Raw genomic sequence first — 17,500 nt, forward strand, 5'->3', positions numbered from 1 at the left:
GTGTGTGTGTGTGTGTGTGTGTGTGTGTGTGCAGGACTCCTACCTGCCTGGGTGTGTGTGAAAGCGGGTCACAGTGGGAACATAAGGGTGCGGCCTGTGGTGCACAAAGACATGAGTGTCAATGACTGACTCACAAACACACAAACACACAAACTCACACGCACACACACACCTGAGGACAAAACCTGTGACATGTCTTCACACTGAGTGAAAACCTTAAGTGTTAGCTGATTCTCCCTCTTGTCCTTAAATGAACTTCAGGTCAGGATGCTTCGTCCTCCTGCTTCCCTATTGGCTGCAGCCTGGTTGTTGTTAGGGAGCGTGTGGAAGGTGACAGCGTGAAGCCGAGAGTCAACATCCACCTCTATTTCCATTTCAAACACATAGACGTGTGCGGCGCTCCCACTGAGTCACAACACCCCCCTCCACTGAGCAGCCAGGAGGGGAAGCTCTATCCTATCCTCCTCTTCATCTCTCCATGTGGGAACCTGACACAGCACGCAGCAGACATCTCATATAAGATCACTTTTACAGGACAGCAGCTCAGCTATTTTCAAAACAATGCTGCTTGAGTGTGCATGCGTGTGTGTGTGCGTGTGTGTGTGTCTGTGGGAGTGTGCATGCGTGTGTGTGTGCATGTGTGTGCGAAGGTGTGTGTGTGTGCGTGTGTGTATGTGTGTGTGTGTGCACGTTCTTGTCCGCGTCCCTTCTGTGAGAATGTTTCAGCTCTCATGTTGGTGCATTCTTCTTCTGTTGTGTCAGATGTTTGATAACTAAATGAGGCGGGAAAGTTCACACAACACTCAACCTTTTTAACCATTTCAGTGCCAAACTAAACTTGAGTCACCTGAGCTGCTTTGACTCATAAACGTAACAAACAGACTTAATGTACATAAATATAAATATATATAACATTACAGCTCACACTGAACAAGCTGACAGGAGGAGACTGAATACTTCTGAACAATAACAATAGTATTTTAAGGGAAGGCTGAACTTCACTTGATTCTTTATTTAGTCTGAAATCTTATTATTGATTAGGATCATTATCTAAACATAGTGACTCTTTATTTACATGAAAGTCTGCCAAACAGAACTTAACTGACTTCAATATTCAGGATGCATTGGTTGTTATTTTGGATCTTGACCCACGGCTCTGAAGCATGGAGGAGTTTGTCTTTCACAGGTCAGAGCCAGGCTATGGGAAGGCTCCTCTTCCTCCCCCTCCTCCTCCTGCACCCACCCCCCCACCCCCCCCCTTCTTCCTCCTCCTCGCTGGGCTGTGACCTCCTGCAATGGTAAAGTGAACATTCAGGGTGAGGCTCCTCCTCTCTCAAAGCTTCTCAGGCTCCACTGAAACACAAACAAGCTCCATGTTACTGTAAGGAGGCAGCAGAGCATCAGGGCTGAGATCAATAAGGTCAAAGGTCATCTGAGCTTCCACTGGCTGGCCATTCAAAGACCTCCAGACCTGAAAAGAAGCAGAGACACACAGGTCAGACATGTGTCAAACCTGTGACACACTGACGTCTCATCTCCTCCACATTTTCTCTTTCTGTTCCTGTTAACTAAAACATTCCCATCTTGCACAAAATCATGAAGTCATTGGTTTAGTACTCAGAAACAGAAGAGGAAGTGCCCCCCCCACACAAACACACACACACTACAACCTCAATAAATACACACTTCATCATCAAACCAAATCCTTTAGCATCTGTCATCATCGGAGAACCGCAGCAACAAGTGTGTGTGTGTGTGTGTGTGTGTGTGTGTGTGTGTGTGTGTGTGTGTATGTGTGTGTGTGTGTGTGTGTATGTGTGTGTGTCACTGTGGGAGCTTTAATTCATTCTGCTGTTATTTCTACACTTCCTGAAATTTAAAATACGACAATGAAATCTTTTCAAATATGTGTCATGAGACAATACACACACAAACACAAACACACACACACACACACACACACACACACACACACACACACTTGTTACTGTAAGGGAAACTGGGCTCGTCGGTTAGCATTAGCACTAGCTCTGTTTGCTGTATCAGATTAACTAGTGACCGTGTTAACTGGTGACCGCGTGTGCAGCGGTTGGTCCTTTTTTCCTCATATCCGGTCCGAACATGTCGGTGTATCAAACCTCATGCAGCACAGATTGACAGCTGATCGAATTGATTGTTTACAGTCTCTCTGAAAGAAAACGGTTTTGGGATTGAGTCTCGTTAACCGATGAACTCTCACGAGACTTCGTGACTGGACTAGTTTGACTCTGAAAGTGCGCCACTGCCGACTGCTGGGCATTGATGTTACTGCTTAAACCGCGGAACAGGTTGATCCGGAAGTCTGAACCTTTTTAAATGCGCATATTTCTGATTCTTGTGTAACGATTCGCACTGCTCCCTCCGCCTGTCTGTCATCCGTCTATCTGAGGGAGGCAGAGAGGTCAAAGTTCGTCTGTATGTTCAGAGTTCCATATTTAAGCTCCCCTGTCAGACGTTCAGGTCAAATGTAACTTTGTGACCTTGATGCTGCTGCATAAAGATAAAGAATGAAACCTGGAGAAGCTTTGTGTCAAAACAGAAGCTTCAAACCGGAAACACTTACACTCCTCCATCTGCCCACCAGGTGGCCTCTCTTCACTCAGCGAGAGAGCGAGAGTGTGTGTGTGTGTGTGTGTGTACGTGTCTGTCTGGTGTGTGTGTGTGTGTGTGTGACTGCCAGGGTTAGAGATCGAGGAGCACACGCAGTTCCCCGTGTGTCCACCAGGCGGATCAGAGCGTTTAGGGCCCTGAGCCGCAAGGGGGCGGAGCTAGCGTGTCAGGCCTGCAGGGCCGCTCTGGTTTATGCCTTCCCTTTAAGGGCCCTCTCTGGTTGCCGTGGTTACCAAGCTTTTTTGGACTCCCTCTCTATAATTGAGTCCTGCGTTTTCACCCCAGATTCCACAGCAGGCACAAAGCAGCCATTATTCCTGTGGGGGGGGGGGGGGGCATTGCATTCTCATGAATCCTATTGGCTGCTCACTCGCTGTCTTCTTCCTCATGAAATCATCATCATCCCTTTAAACACAATGAAAGAAACTGCACAATGTAGCACAGCAGTAGTTTACTGAAGGTGAAGAGTTAAGGTCAGGAACTCTCTCACACACACACACACACACACAGGCCGCATTTACTTGACATGTTTCCTCAGGTGGTAAATGATGAGGACACATGCAGGGGCTTCTTCTTCTTCTTTTTCTTCCACCTTTTCTGACTTCTACTCTTCTAATTCCACTGACGCTCAGTACTGGGACAGAATCAAAGCGTGAAGTCATGGTCCAGGTATGTAGAGTGTAGAACAGATATGATGAAGCTGGCTAACACAGCACACAGAGCTCTGAGGAGTTTGAGGCTTTTATTCTGAAAGGAACCAGGAAGTGAGTTAATAAATACAGGAACAATATGAGCTCATGTACCTCTGAACACCAGGGGAGAAGGAGAACGTAAAGGAATGTTTGTCTTCAAGTGATAAGAGCCAATTTACAAACCTTCATCATCTTCATCTCTGACCTCTGTGTGTGTGTGTGTGTGTGTGTGTGTGTGTAGATGTTCTCCTCTTCAGCTCTGCAGGTGTCTGACCCTCATGGATCCACGTGGCTGTTTCTTCTACAGCACAAAGATAGAAGTGATGATGTAATGAGGCTCACTCCTCCTCACATCTCTGTTCTTCTTCTACTGTTTGTCCTCACGACGCTCTGCACGTTTATCTGCTCTTCATCCTGTGAATGTGAGCAGGGATCAACATTGGGAGCCTCAGTCTGCATGGCGGTGATGTGAGTGATGATGGTCTGGACAGAGCCGACCGATCACAGAACCTCGCCCCAGACGGATCAGAAGCAGGGGCGGTGGATTTGCCTGGCGGGTGATGAGATCAGTCACTGCTCAGCTGTCACAGGAAGAATGAGGCTGAACACACACGGCCTCAAGAAGATGAAAAGGTTTGACTGATCAATGACCTCCACAGGAAGAGACGGAGGAGGAGGAGCCAGTAGCACGCACGCACGGTGCACCTATGATCCCCCAGCCCGTCATTACCCAGAACCCCCCTGTGTCAGCTTCATGTGGAGGAGCTCTAACACATCTTACAGACCTGGGAAAGGACAGTTTATACTCCCCACATATGCACAGCTACTAGGTTCTGCATGACGAGTGAGTGTGTGTGTGTGTGTGTGTGTGTGAGAGTCTGTGTGTGTGTGTGTGTGTGTGTGTGTGTGTGAGAGTCTGTGTGTGTGTGTGAGCATGAACACAGCGTGGAAACGTGTGCAGGAAGAGGAAACGCTGCTTCAACACTCAGCTGCTCTCTTGATTGTTAAACTTCGGGACACACTGACCGTGTGTGTGTGTGTGTGTGTGTGTGTGTGTGTGTGTGTGTGTGTGTCTTCATCATGAGTGAACTCCAAACTTCCCCAGAAGGCTTCAACATAACATGAGTGACTGAACATTTAGTAAACGTGCGTGTGACTTAAAGAAAGACAGAATCTCACGTCTGGATTCTGTTGGACTACGACTTCTTTCAGCCTCAGGTAAAAAGAAAAGAGAAGAAACTAGTGAGGAAAGCAAAGACTTGCTCTGTTGCCTCATGGGTAAAATACGCTGGTTAATACTGCTCCCGAGGGGGCGTGGCCTAATAGTCAATGCCTTGGTCGTTGTAGTGGGCGCCGTAGTCGTCGTGGTAACTGCCCTGGTAGTCGTCGTCTCGGAACTCGGCCTGATAGTCACTGTCGCTGATCTCGGAGCCGTTGGTCCCGGTGCCCTGGCTGCCGTTGGCGTGGACGACGGGCTCTGTGGGCGGGGCGCAGTACTTGGGGTCGTACACCTGGCGGCCCAGCCCGTACACGCTCATGCCCCTCTGAGACGCCACCTTGTTGGTGCCCATCTGCAGGGAGATGGTGGAGTTGTCCGCCGGCTGCAGCGCCACCTTCTGGTCAAAGATGTCTCTGCGGGTCCCCGGGGCCGACATTCCCGCCTGCAAACCACAACACGAGCAGTGTCAATGCCCACGGACACGCCCACATGCACAGCTGGTCTCTCGTCTCAAAGCCCCGCCTGCTCCCGTCTAACAAAGTCAATCAGGAATACGACCAGAATCCAGACAACTTCTAGCAACAAACCCAGGATGTGAGAGAAGAGCTTCATGGTTTCACATCGACTGTTTGATTTGATTCATCCTGATCACATTCAAATCAATTCAATCATCATTCATTACTGAGATTCATCAACACAGAAACAATGCTGATGTTGTAAAGGAGCCCTGAGAGACCCTGAGGGACCCAGGGACCCTGACCCTGACCTGGCTGGCTCCTTTGTTGGTCCCCATCTGCAGGCTGATGGTGGTCTGGTCGTAGGGTTTGTCTGTCTGAGTCTTGGGGTCGTACAGGTGGCGTCTGGTTCCGTACGCCGTCATTCCCGCCTGACTGGCACACTTGTTTGTTCCCATCTGAGGATGAAGACACAATAAGCTGCCGTGCTTTAGATGCAATGATGTGATAGTTGTTGCAGCTTGTGTCGGCGTGGTTACCTGCAGTCCGATCACACACTGACCGGCTTTGATCTTCTCGTCGTCAAAGTGTCGCGTTTGTTTGTCTGCGTACTTCACACCGATGTTGACCTTTGTGTCCATCCCTTTGGTCTTAGCCTGAGGAGAGGTGACATGAGTTCATCCCATGTGACACACATGAACACATGAACACATGAACACGCGTGCGTGCGTGCGTGCGTGCGTGCGTGCGTGCGTGCGTGCGTGCGTGCGTGCGTGCGTGCGTGCGTGCGTGCGTGCGTGCGTGCGTGCGTGCGTGCTTGCTTGTGCTCACCATGCTGGCCAGGGCGAGCAGCGTGGTCTGGACCTGAGTCATGTTCCCGCTCTCAAACAGGTCGTTGGCCTCAAAGATGTCATTGGGCTTCAGGCCGTAGGCCAGGATGGCTTTGATGAACTTCCCCAGGTTCTCCAGCTGCACACACACACACACACACACACAAAGACACAACCATGGGCGGAGCTACGAGGAAGCACCTTCACTTCATCACTCCGCGCAGACATGACGTCATACTCACACTCACACACACGCGCACACACACACACACACACATCTTACATCTTCACTGTCACTCTGAAGAAAACAACTTTGATCTGATTTATGTGTGTGTGTGTGTGTGTGTGTGTGTGTGTGTGTGTGTGTGTGTGTGTGTGTGCGTGTGCGTGCGTGCGTGTGTGCTCTTCATCACGTCTTACCTTGTGCCAGTTCTGCTTTGAGTGATTGGTTTTTTTGACTGAGCCTGGCTGCAGCTTATTGATCAGTCTGAGGAAACACAGAGCATCATACCTCCATCAAGGCCGAACATTAAACACCAACACCTGCATCTCTGTTTACATTTGATCTTTATCATCTGACCTCTTGACCTTGAAAGCCTGCTCATGGTAACCTGAATGATCTCTCTCTGTAAATCAATAATCAATCCAGTGATCAGTTCTGGATGCAGATCCATTCAGCCTGTCTGTCCTTCACTGAATCATCTCAGCTCCATGATGCTGCTGGTTGATGTTTGTAGCTCTGCTAGACACTCGGCTCTGCCTGGAGACATAGAGCTCCTATCTGAAGAGGACTGAGGGACCACCAGATCCAGATCCTACTGATCCAGACCCTACTGATCCAGGTCCTACTGATCCAGGTCCTACTGACTCAGATCCTACTGATCCAGATCCTACTGATCCAGGTCCTACTGATCCAGATCCTACTGATCCAGATCCTGCTGATCCAGGTCCTACTGATCCAGATCCTGCTGATCCAGGTCCTACTGATCCAGGTCCTACTGACTCAGATCCTACTGATCCAAGTCCTACTGATCCAGGTCCTACTGATCCAGATCCTGCTGATCCAGATCCTACTGATCCAGGTCCTACTGATCCAGATCCTGCTGATCCAGGTCCTACTGATCCAGGTCCTACTGACTCAGATCCTACTGATCCAGATCTTACTGATCCAGGTCCTACTGATCCAGGTCCTACTGATCCAGATCCTACTGATCCAGGTCTTACTGATCCAGATCCTGCTGATCCAGATCCTGCTGACCCAGATCCTGCTGATCCAGACCCTAGTGATCCAGGTCCTACCGATCCAGACCCTCCTGATCCAGATCCTCCTGATCCAGATCCTCCTGATCCAGATCCAATGGTATTGATTGTTTTGGTTTGCAGGCTGCTGTAGCCTCCTCAATCTCTACCATCTAGTGGTGGCCTGGTGTCACTACAGGCCCAGCAGACTGAATACTTGTTTCTGTTCCTGATTGGCTGCTTACTCGCACAGAATGACTCCGTCCTTCAGGCCCGTCTGGAAGTTTTCTCCAATAGACATTCCCGTCACCTCCTCGATCCAGAACCGGAGCTCTTCTTCTTTCTGTGCGTCGTATTTCTGAGCAATCTGAAACAGGAAGCAGGAAATCAGCGAGTGAAACAACCGCTAACGTTCCCGCGCACACACACTCTGGTGCAGCAGGAGGCAGTGACACACCTTCAAGAGTTACAGTAGAGCTACAGTAGAGCAACAGTAGAGCTACAGTAGAGTTACAGTAGAGTTACAGTAGAGTTTCAGTAGAGTTACAGTGCTACTTTCTCTCTTCAAAGTGAGGAAAAGAAACAAAGAGACGCTCTGACCTCTGACCTCTCCTCTCTGTGATGCCTGTGTGTTGTGTTCAGACTGTGAGGTTAAAGTTCAGCGTCTTCTCTGCCCTTAAATGAGGCCAGAAGCAGAGCATCATGGGAGCACACGTGAGATGTGAGGCGTGTGTGTGTGTGTGTGTGTGTGTGTGTGTGTGTGTGTGTGTGGGGGGGGGGGGCACATTTTTCCTCGGAGTGCTGCCAACAACTCTCACTCCCAAAAACGCTGCCATCGGAAAAATGGATCGAGTTCTCTGATGGAGCCACGAAAACAAGCTCCGCCCCGTCCCCCTCCCCCACCCCAAAGCATTTCCTGATGACACAACCAAAAGGAACAAAGCTGAGATCCTGGAAGTACTTAGGTACTGAAGTGAACAAGAGAGAGAGAGAGAGAGAGAGACAGAACATTACATTACATTACATTACGATCATTTGGCAAACGCTTTTATCCAAAGCGACTTACATTACATTACCACCCTTCGCAGAGGGGGAGCAATTGAGGGTTCGGTGCCTTGCTCAGGGGCACCTCGGCAGGGGCTCGAACCGGCGACCCTCCGGTTCCCAAGCGGAAGCTCTACCCACTGAGCTACTGCCTCCCTTCCACAGAGAGAGAACGAGAGAGACACAGAGAGAGAGAGAGACTGAGAGAGAGACAGAGACAGAGAGAGACAGAGACAGAGAGAGAGAGAGAGACAGAGAGAGAGAGACAAAGAGAGAGAGAGAGAGAGAGACAGAGAGACAGAGAGAGAGAGAGAGAGAGAGAGACTGAGAGAGAGACAGAGAGAGAGAGAGAGACAGAGAGACAAAGAGAGAGAGACAGAGACAGAGAGAGAAACAGAGAGACAGAGAGAGAGAGAGACAGAGAGAGAGAGAGAGAGAGACAGAGAAACAGAGAGACAGAGAGAGAGAGAGAGACAGAGAGACAAAGAGAGACAAAGAGAGAGAGACAGAGACAGAGAGAGAAACAGAGAGACAGAGAGAGAGAGAGAGACAGAGAGAGAGAGAGAGAGAGAGACAGAGAGACAGAGAGACAGAGACAGAGACAGAGACAGAGAGAGAGAGAGACCGAGCGAGCGAGAGACAGAGAGAGAGAGAGACAGAGAGAGAGAGACAGAGAGAGAGAGACAGAGAGACACAGAGAGAGAGAGAGAGAGAGACAGAGAGACAGAGAGAGAGAGAGAGAGAGAGAGAGACTGAGAGAGAGACAGAGAGAGAGAGAGAGACAGAGAGACAAAGAGAGACAAAGAGAGAGAGACAGAGACAGAGAGAGAAACAGAGAGACAGGGAGAGAGAGAGACAGAGAGAGAGAGAGACAGAGAGACAGAGACAGAGAGAGAGAGAGACAGAGAGAGAGAGAGACCGAGCGAGAGACAGAGAGAGAGAGGGAGAGAGACAGAGAGAGAGAGAGAGACAGAGAGAGACAGAGAGAGAGAGAGAGAGCGACAGAGAGAGAGAGAGACAGAGAGAGAGACAGAGAGAGAGACAGAGAGAGAGAGACAGAGAGAGAGAGACAGAGAGAGAGAGAGAGAGAGAGAGAGAGACAGAGAGACAGAGAGACAGAGACAGAGACAGAGAGAGAGAGAGACGTTGGCTCGGTGCTAAAACCTAAAATGAAGACATTTAAACATGTGTGTGTTTGTGTGTTCATGTGTTTGTGTGTTTGTGTGTTCATGTGTTTGTGTGTTTGTGTGTTCATGTGTTCATGTGTTTGTGTGTTTGTGTGTTCATGTGTTCATGTGTTCGTGTGTTTGTGTGTTTGTGTGTTTGTGTGTTTGTGTGTTCATGTGTTCATGTGTTTGTGTGTTTGTGTGTTTGTGTGTTCATGTGTTCATGTGTTTGTGTGTTTGTGTGTTCATGTGTTCATGTGTTTGTGTGTTTGTGTGTTTGTGTGTTCATGTGTTCATGTGTTCATGTGTTCATGTGTTCTTCTGCAGCGCTGACATTTTGAAAGTTTGTTTGAATGAAACATGATGAAACTCTGTGTGACTGGTTGATCTAAACTGACTGACGTGCTGCTCCAGCGCCCTGGTGCTGTGGAATGTCAGGCATGTGGTGAACGCAGCAGGAGAGGATCTGGGGTCAGAGGTCACAGTTTATGTAATGGGAGCCAGATGGGCCCCTGCCTCTCTCCCAGAAACTAACACAACAACTTCAAAACCCACAATGCTTTGAGCCAACTATACACACAGTACAAGGGAGGTCAAAGGTCAGAGCCTAGGTTCTTCTGACCCCTACACACTGTGTGGTTTGGAGGTTGATGAACCTAAGAGCACCCACATGAACCCAAAGCTGTTTGTCTCATCGATATGTTGATCAGGACAAGAGTCCAAACGCCTGAGCTCCGCCCCTCTGATGTCATACATCAGAGCGCCTGCACTTTACTGTCTGCACACACACACACACACACACACACACACTCTGTCTCTCTGTTCCTTAAATGTCCCAGCATTCCTTAAAGTCTGGATGAGTCACTTCCTGTTTCCACAGTGACCCCACAGATCAACACCAAACTGTAAGGGTTAAAGTTTGTGTGACATCATCTCCTGGTCCACAGGGACGTTTACACAGAGAGACAAATGAGACGTCCATGTTTACATGAAGTAAGTGATGAAGATGAGCAGTAAACATGTGTGTCACATGTCACATGTTTGATCTCTAATAGAGAAATGAGCGTGCAGGTTTGCACTGACTTCATGGTTACCATAGTAACTAAAGACCGCCTGCCCAACGTGTACTCTCACTTCTAATAATAATGACCAGGTACTGATTGTAACTGGTTCAGTAGGACTGTGTGTGTGTGTGTGTGTGTGTGTGTGTGTGTGTGTGTGTGTGTGTGTGTGTGTGTGTGTGTGTGTGTGTGTGTGTGTGTGTGTGTGTGTGTGTGTGCGTGCGTTTGCAGTTCATGTAGACCTTGTTTATTTTCATAACATGAAGCTAGGGGGCGCTCATTCACGCACATCCCTGACCTTTGACCCTTGACATTTTATGGGGCGTCACATTCATGAAGAATTAAAATGATTGTCTTGCATCTCTTGGATGATTGACACTCATGTAAACCTAAATAAAACTCTTTCAGCCTTGATTGATCAGAAATGTGATGCTGATTCTCCAGATCCAGAAACAATGAGCCATGATGTCACGCACAGGTAAACACACCTTCTGATTGGTTCACAACATGACAGCTTATTGATTCTTCCTGTGAATCAAACAACTGGAGGAGCAGATCAGATCATTGATCAGCTGATCAGCTTATGGATTGTGAGTGATTCCATAAAGACCAGAGTCTAATATGGGCTGTTTGTGATCCATCAGCTGTTTACACTCAGGTTAAAGATGACATCACCTCACAGCTCAATCTACACTGGTTGATCTTCACATACACACTCACATGCAAAGAGCCAACCTGCACAACAGGAGCAGTTAGGGGTTCAGTGCCTTGCTCAAGAGCACATTAAGAAGTTCTCGAGGAGGAATTGAACCAGTAAGAGTGTTCCTCTGATAGAGATGACATCATCCTGTTCAAACATCTCATCCGGTTCTCCAGGGGACCAAGCCCACTGTGCCTCCATCTACATATCTTGGCTCCGCCTCCTGGCCCCGCCTTTTACGGGGAGGCCCCCTAAAGAGACTCAAGGGGATCCTGCAGGTACGGTGACGCTGTTTTCCAAACCAGGCGATTGGTCAGGAGGCGGAGCTTCATATTTCTGCTGCTACAAACCAGGCTTGCTGTGGAGCATCAGTTACCGTGGCAACACAGTGAGATCAAAAGTGAGTGAGCTTCATGACCTGAAACATCAGACTGAGCTTCACCACAGCTGACTGACCTCTTCATCCTGCTTCATCAGATGGAGGCACTCTTCCTCCTCCTCATCATCCTCATCCTCACAGCAGAGCCACATTAGTGTGTGTGTGTGTGTGTGTGTGTGAGTGAGTGACATTAGGAACATCAGATCCTCAGCAGGACCCAAGGGGGCCCCCGGAGGCCCGGGTCACACTGAGCCTCATCAACATCAACATACATGTACACCCTGAATCCTACATGACGGAGGACAAACTACAGAGAGACACGTCCTTCATTCAGACAGACAGAGACACAGAGAGAGACAGGGGGAGAGACAGGGGGAGAGAGAGAGAGAGAGAGAGAGAGAGAGAGAGAGAGAGAGAGAGAGAGAGAGAGAGAGAGATAGGCAGAGAGACAGACAGAGAGAGACAGGCAGAGAGAGGGGGACAGACAGAGAGACAGCCAGGCAGAGAGACAGGCAGAGAGAGGGGGACAGACAGAGACAGGCAGAGAGAGAGACAGCCAGGCAGAGAGACAGACAGGTAGAGAGACAGGCAGAGACAGACAGGTAGAGAGACAGGCAGACAGCGAGGCAGAGAGAGAGACAGACAGACAGACAGACCTTCTACAACGCCACTTTACCAGCTGCTAAACGTCACGCAGCTTCTCTCGCGCTCTTTCCTGTCTAGTTTGCGCTTTAATCTCACTTTTTACGATTAAATCTCTACTTCAGGACCGCAGCCTCGCTGCTCTCTGCCGCCCCTGCCGGTGGAATGTTGCATTGAGAAAAGAAACTTTGCTGGAAAGTAAAAACATCTGGAAGTTAAATGAACGGCCTCGCTGCTGTTTCATATTCTTAGAGGAAGAAGTCAAAGTGTCTCCTGCTTCTTTGTTCGTTGTTTGAAACAACGAGACGCGCCGCGCCGCTGCGGCATCAAACGCTTCTCCAGCTGTAAAAACATCACGTAAACGCGCCGCAGGATCACTTACTTTGTTCCTCACTTCCGCTGATAATCCGTAAGACGGACCTTTATTAAATTGACTCATCTTCCTGGTTTCTACGCGTAAATCCACAAAGTCTTCTTTTTCAGATGTGCAGGCTGTGAACGCAACTCAGACCCTCACGCTCCGCAAACATGACGTCACGTGATTGATGCGGCCAGGAGCCAATCAGAGCACGCCCCTCCCCCCGCGCCAAGACCCCAGCTTTCATTTAGTACAGCGCAAATGAATCAGATCAATAAATTACATTACATTACATTACGGTCATTCAGCAGACGCTTTTATCCAAAGCCACTTCCAATTATCGCAGGGCAGCCATTATTCGGCGCCCTGGAGCAGTTGGGGGTTCGGTGCCTTGCTCAAGGGCACCTCGGCAGTGCCCTGGAGGCAAACTGGCAACTTTCCAGCTACCAGTCAACTTACTTGGTCCATACGGGACTCGAACCGGCGACCTTCCGGTTCCCAAGCTGAATCCCTACCGACTGAGCTACTGCCGCCCTAAATGAACAATAAATGAACAATCTGATCGATCAATAACGAATGGAGAGGAAGTGATGGAAGAAGACAAGAACAATGTGACAGAAATATATCGATCCTGATCACAAACTGATCAACACACAGAACAGCGCTGCAGGAGAAACGCTACTTACTCCCTTAGTTACTCCCTTAGTTACTTAGTTACTCACTTAGTTATAGTTATAGCTGTGTGTGTGTGCGTGTGCGTGTTGTGTTTATATGTTGGCGTGTTTCACTGTTACCTGTTCTGCTGCTGTGAATGAACACTCACTCACACACACACACACACACACACACACACAGACACACAGACACACAGACACACAGACAGAGAGAGAGAGAGAGGTGCACTTCAGGATAAATAAAGGATCTATCTAGTTACTCCTTTAGTTACTTACTTATCAGCTGCAGGCAGAGCTCCTCCTCACTGATAGCTGCTATAAATAGAAGCAGAGAACCAACTCCTCTTCCTCCCTGCTGCTCCTCTTCCTCCCAGCGTCTCCTGCTAAGGTTCAGCCCCTGAACCTTACACCTGAGCCCCTCAGAACCTGAAGTGGGTCCACACAGTGGGTCCACACTGGACTCCAGACTTCCTGTGTGCTGTAGCCCCGAGGCCTGATAACAGGAAGTAATGCTGCTGCTGTTCAAACCTCCGTCAGGTCTCTGTAGATGTTTGAGTCTCTCACAGGTCCGTACATGAAAAAAGCTGAGCTACTGCCGAGCTACTGCAGAACTCAGTAGCTTCACTACTTGTAGCTGTGAGTGCAGAAAGGGTTAAATCAGACCACGGTTCAGAAACAATGACTTTATTTACAGGCGGGAAGCGGCGAGGGTCCGGGCGTCACACCAGCCGGCCCAGGAACACGGCTTTAGGGTACCTGTCCCTCAGACCGGACCACTGGACCAGGAAGTGATGAGACAGAGGGTAGAGCAGCCTCCCGCTCAGAGACAGAGTGTCCACTCTGCAGACGCTCTCCACGTAAACCAGCTGCACCTCCTTCAGGCCCAGCAGGGCCAGGAGCAGGGCCGCCACACACACAGGGACACACGTGCCCGGGCCGTTACACAGGACCTGGACACACACACACAGAGGTGAGTTTAAACGTGTGTGTGTGTGTGTGTGTGTGTGTGTGTGTGTGTGTGTGTGTGTGCACCCACCACGTCTGGTCTCAGCCTGTAGAGCAGCGGCACAGAGCAGCTCAGAGCCTTCAGGGTGCTGAGCACCGATGAGAGCCACGACTGATGGACCTCTCTACTGCGAGGGACTCTGAAGATGGAGAACTGAGGAGAGAGAGACAGCTGCTGTGACCACCTGTCTGTCTGTCTGTCATTTCTCTGTCGGACGCTGTGAACAGTGTGCAGGGCGCTGCTGCCCCCTGCTGGCCAACATGAGCACTGTAGCTGTGGCAGTGGCAGTAGCTCAGTGGGTAGTGCTTCCGCTTGGGAACCGGAGGGTCGCCGGTTCGAGCCCCCTGCCGAGGTGCCCCTGAGCAAGGCACCGAACCCTCAAGTGCTCCCCCCCTGCGAAGGGTGGTAATGAAATGTAAGTCGCTTTGGATAAAAGCGTCTGCCAAATGATCGTAATGTAATGTAATGTAATGTAGCTCACCAGGTTCCTCACTGATCCTGATCCTCACAAAGTCAAACCCAAATATCACACTAGTGTGTGTGTGTGTGTGTGTGTGTGTCCGGTCATGTGGTACCTCAGTGTGACCTTTCGACGCCTCAAAGCTGCAGATCTTCTCCTCACTCATTCTGTCTGAATCTGCCACAACGTAACAGCGCGGAGAGTAAAGAGGAGACAGAACATCAACCAGGCGGAGGATCTCTGCTGTGTGACCGCCTACACACACACACACACACACACACCTTTGACTCAAACACATCAGCTGCTTCAACAAGTCAGCTCATCAATCGTTTCGTTCTGTTTGATGAAAAGTAAATCGTTCATATATCACGGGCAGATTTGTTGTAGTGTATAGTTTAGTTTATAGTTTACAGTGACGTCAGCTGATGACAATAACACAGCTCACATGCTAACACATTAGCAGGGAGCTAACTGTGAGGGTCTTTACCTGAGCCCGCAACAACCAGCACAGACACGGAACCTTTGGCTCCCGGTTTACACTCGGACCCGGTTTTCACAACGATGAATAACCGCAAAAGAAACACAAAGCAAAGAAGAAGAAGAGCACCCAAGACAGCTAACAGAGCCATGACTGAGCTACGGAGACGCAACAGGGCCAAAAAGCCTCATGCGCCCTGTGACCCGCAGCTCGGTCTTGCAGGCGTTTACTCGCTGCAGCCCAGGCTTTAGTCTGTCAGGCACCAACATTGAAGTGCCGCAGTTCAGTCAGTCAAGCTGGCGGTGATGAGGACAAAGAAACACTAAACACATTAAACCCGCATAACGACAGAATATCACGTTCATAAACTACTGATACTGATCCTCAAGGAGAAGTGTTTACACAACATTGGTTACCATGGCAACACGGCGCGATCAGAATGAGGCAGCTTCATGACATCGAGCCGAAATTGGCGAGCTGAGCTCCAAGTCCGGCTTCAGACGGTTAATGGGTGTAATAACTCAGAGAACCCATGGAGGGGCGCCAGTCCGTTTGACCTTTTAGTCTTCTAATATCACAAACGGTACAGCAGTATTGTTGAGCATCTGTCCACTCCAGCTTCCTTTACCTCCACTGTGTGCTTGTGTGTCCACTGCCTGCCTGTATGCTGTTAGATTGGAGGTGTGTGTGTGTGTGTGTGTGTGCGTGCGTGTGTGCGTGCGCGTGTGTTTTGTTTACACTAAGTGCTATCATGACACTTTGGCCTAATTTTTTTATTTGAAAAAGATTAAAAGAAAGTGGAACCAACAAATACAAATAAAAGTCACAGCTACATTTGGAAGGAAAAACAAAGTTGCAAACTGGACAGGAAGTTGAAAGTTAAACCTTCAGGAGGAAAAGGAAGAAGAAAACTCAAGAGTTAGCAGCGACTTGAACAAAAGACAAACCTTCAACTGTGGAGTCTGCAGAAATAAAAGTCATGACAGACTGTTTCAGTGGTGAGGAGGGTTGATTGATAAGTTGTGAGCTTGCATAGGTCGTGACCTCTGGAGGCAAGAGTTCACGGTATCACTCGGTCAGAGAGCCGAGCGACCTCGGGCCCAACACGCGTCTGAACTCTCCTAATCAGAATCAGGCTCAGAACCTCTATGGTCTATCAACCTGACCCATGCAGTACAAACTGGGACAAACTGAGCCTCACACACATTCAAAACAAAGAGAAGGTCCTCACATTAAAACAGAGCTCTGAAAGTTAAGACACATTTTCTTTCCATTTCCCTCCTCGGCTTCCATCTGGTGAGAAGTGTGAGTCACCCAGCGGCGATCCCGGGGCTAAACGGGGCTAAATGGGGATAAGCTGGTCCAACTGGGCCAAGCAGTTGACCTTAGATTGAACATTTAGGTGAAGGGTGGAGTCAGTAGTATCACAGGTGAGGGTTCCTTCAATCAGTTTAGTAGTTTATCCACAGAAATAACAAAAGGCAGCCGGTCGCTCAAATCTTCAGATTCCAGCTCAGCGTGTGGAACAGAACCAGTCAGAACATTCAGAAGCTCCTCACAACCTGCTCAGCAAGCTAGTCTGCTAACAGTCCGCTAACAGTCTGCTAACAGTCTGCTAACAGTCCACTAACAGTCTGCTAACAGTTTACTAACAGTCTGCTAACAGTCCACTAACAGTCTGCTAACAGTCCGCAAACAGTCTGCTAACAGTCTGCCCAGCCTTCCAGGCTCATTTCCTGTCTGCTTCCTGGCGAACAGGTGACCTCTCAGCATGTTAGTGACCTAAATGGCAGACAGCGTCTGACGCTGGTGGGCTGTTAACTCCGGGTGCCACGCGTCCACGATGAAGATGAGTCGGTAACTTTCAGCCTCCTGCCAAACCTCGTGCTCGAACGAGTCGTCGAAAATGAGGACCTTACCCTCCTCCCACTCCCTGAGAACCAGAAGGAAACAAAGAGTTAAATACCAGCAGCAGACTCAACAGAGGAGAGCCAACTTTAAAGGAGGGGGAGGAGCTGGGGGAGGAGGAAAGGGAGCAGGAAGAGCAGGAGGAGGAGGAAGAGCAGGAGGAGAAGGAGGAGGAGCTGAGGGAGGAGGAAAGGGAGCAGGAAGAGCAGGAGGAGGAGGAAGAGCAGGAGGAGAAGGAGGAGGAGCTGAGGGAGGAGGAAAGGGGGTAGGAAGAGCAGGAGGAGGAGGAAGAGTATGAGGAGCAGGAGGAGCAGGAGGAGCAGGAGGAGCAGGAGGAGGAGGAGGAAGAGCAGGAGGAGGAGGAGGAGGAAGAGCAGGAGGAGCAGGAGGAGCAGGAAGAGCAGGAGGAGGAAGAGCAGGAGGAGGAAGAGGAGCAGGAGGCGGAGGAGGAAGAGCAGGAAGAGCAGGAGGAGCAGGAGGAGGTAGAGCAGGAAGAGCAGGAGGAGCAGGAGGAGCAGGAGGAGGAAGAGCAGGAGGAAG

General features: G+C 49.6%; 3 protein-coding genes and 2 long non-coding RNA genes across 14 annotated transcripts in view; 1 reads left to right on the forward strand and 4 right to left on the reverse strand.

The window, feature by feature from the left end:
• LOC143016895 (uncharacterized) overlaps window positions 1-377 on the reverse strand; it is a 2,947-nt gene extending 2,570 nt beyond the window's left edge. The window contains exon 1 of the long non-coding RNA XR_012965560.1: window positions 44-377. This is a non-coding gene — a long non-coding RNA (uncharacterized LOC143016895). The remainder of the gene's footprint in view (window positions 1-43) is intronic.
• Window positions 378-3,372: 2,995 nt separating this feature from the next.
• cnn3a (calponin 3, acidic a) lies at window positions 3,373-13,519 on the reverse strand. 2 transcript variants are annotated; one of them, XM_076171447.1, is made up of 7 exons: window positions 13,385-13,519; window positions 7,330-7,451; window positions 6,266-6,332; window positions 5,847-5,984; window positions 5,555-5,671; window positions 5,327-5,473; window positions 3,373-5,002 (listed from the first exon to the last, which is right to left on the reverse strand). In XM_076171447.1, exons 2-7 carry the CDS (start codon window positions 7,383-7,385, stop codon window positions 4,661-4,663), a joined length of 867 nt encoding a protein of 288 aa, XP_076027562.1. In that variant the 5' UTR covers window positions 7,386-7,451; window positions 13,385-13,519; the 3' UTR covers window positions 3,373-4,660. The 2 variants fall into 2 exon arrangements, with proteins under 2 accessions (XP_076027562.1, XP_076027561.1); XM_076171446.1 differs by lacking the exon at window positions 13,385-13,519 and adding an exon at window positions 12,459-12,604.
• A 257-nt stretch (window positions 13,520-13,776) lies between these two features.
• alg14 (ALG14 UDP-N-acetylglucosaminyltransferase subunit) lies at window positions 13,777-15,453 on the reverse strand. 2 transcript variants are annotated; one of them, XM_076171454.1, is made up of 4 exons: window positions 15,062-15,453; window positions 14,690-14,751; window positions 14,145-14,267; window positions 13,777-14,058 (listed from the first exon to the last, which is right to left on the reverse strand). In XM_076171454.1, exons 1-4 carry the CDS (start codon window positions 15,201-15,203, stop codon window positions 13,828-13,830), a joined length of 558 nt encoding a protein of 185 aa, XP_076027569.1. In that variant the 5' UTR covers window positions 15,204-15,453; the 3' UTR covers window positions 13,777-13,827. The 2 variants fall into 2 exon arrangements, with proteins under 2 accessions (XP_076027569.1, XP_076027568.1); XM_076171453.1 differs by having other exon boundaries at window positions 14,690-14,829; window positions 15,062-15,420.
• Window positions 14,283-14,754, forward strand: LOC143016896 (uncharacterized). Its single transcript, XR_012965561.1, has 2 exons — window positions 14,283-14,395; window positions 14,599-14,754. It is a non-coding gene; the product is annotated as an uncharacterized LOC143016896 (long non-coding RNA).
• A 605-nt stretch (window positions 15,454-16,058) lies between the features above and the next one.
• LOC143016886 (aspartyl/asparaginyl beta-hydroxylase-like) overlaps window positions 16,059-17,500 on the reverse strand; it is a 21,520-nt gene continuing 20,078 nt past the window's right edge. For all 8 annotated transcript variants that reach the window (XM_076171441.1, XM_076171438.1, XM_076171437.1 and 5 more), the window contains one exon: window positions 16,059-16,985. In XM_076171441.1, the coding sequence (XP_076027556.1) occupies window positions 16,835-16,985 (151 nt within the window). In that variant the 3' untranslated portion in view covers window positions 16,059-16,834. The remainder of the gene's footprint in view (window positions 16,986-17,500) is intronic.

This window comes from Genypterus blacodes, unplaced genomic scaffold (genome assembly GCF_046128005.1).
Source record: "Genypterus blacodes isolate CSIRO-AG114 ecotype Tasmania unplaced genomic scaffold, CSIRO-AGI_Gbla_v1 ptg000250l_1, whole genome shotgun sequence".
Classification (NCBI taxonomy): domain Eukaryota; kingdom Metazoa; phylum Chordata; class Actinopteri; order Ophidiiformes; family Ophidiidae; genus Genypterus; species Genypterus blacodes.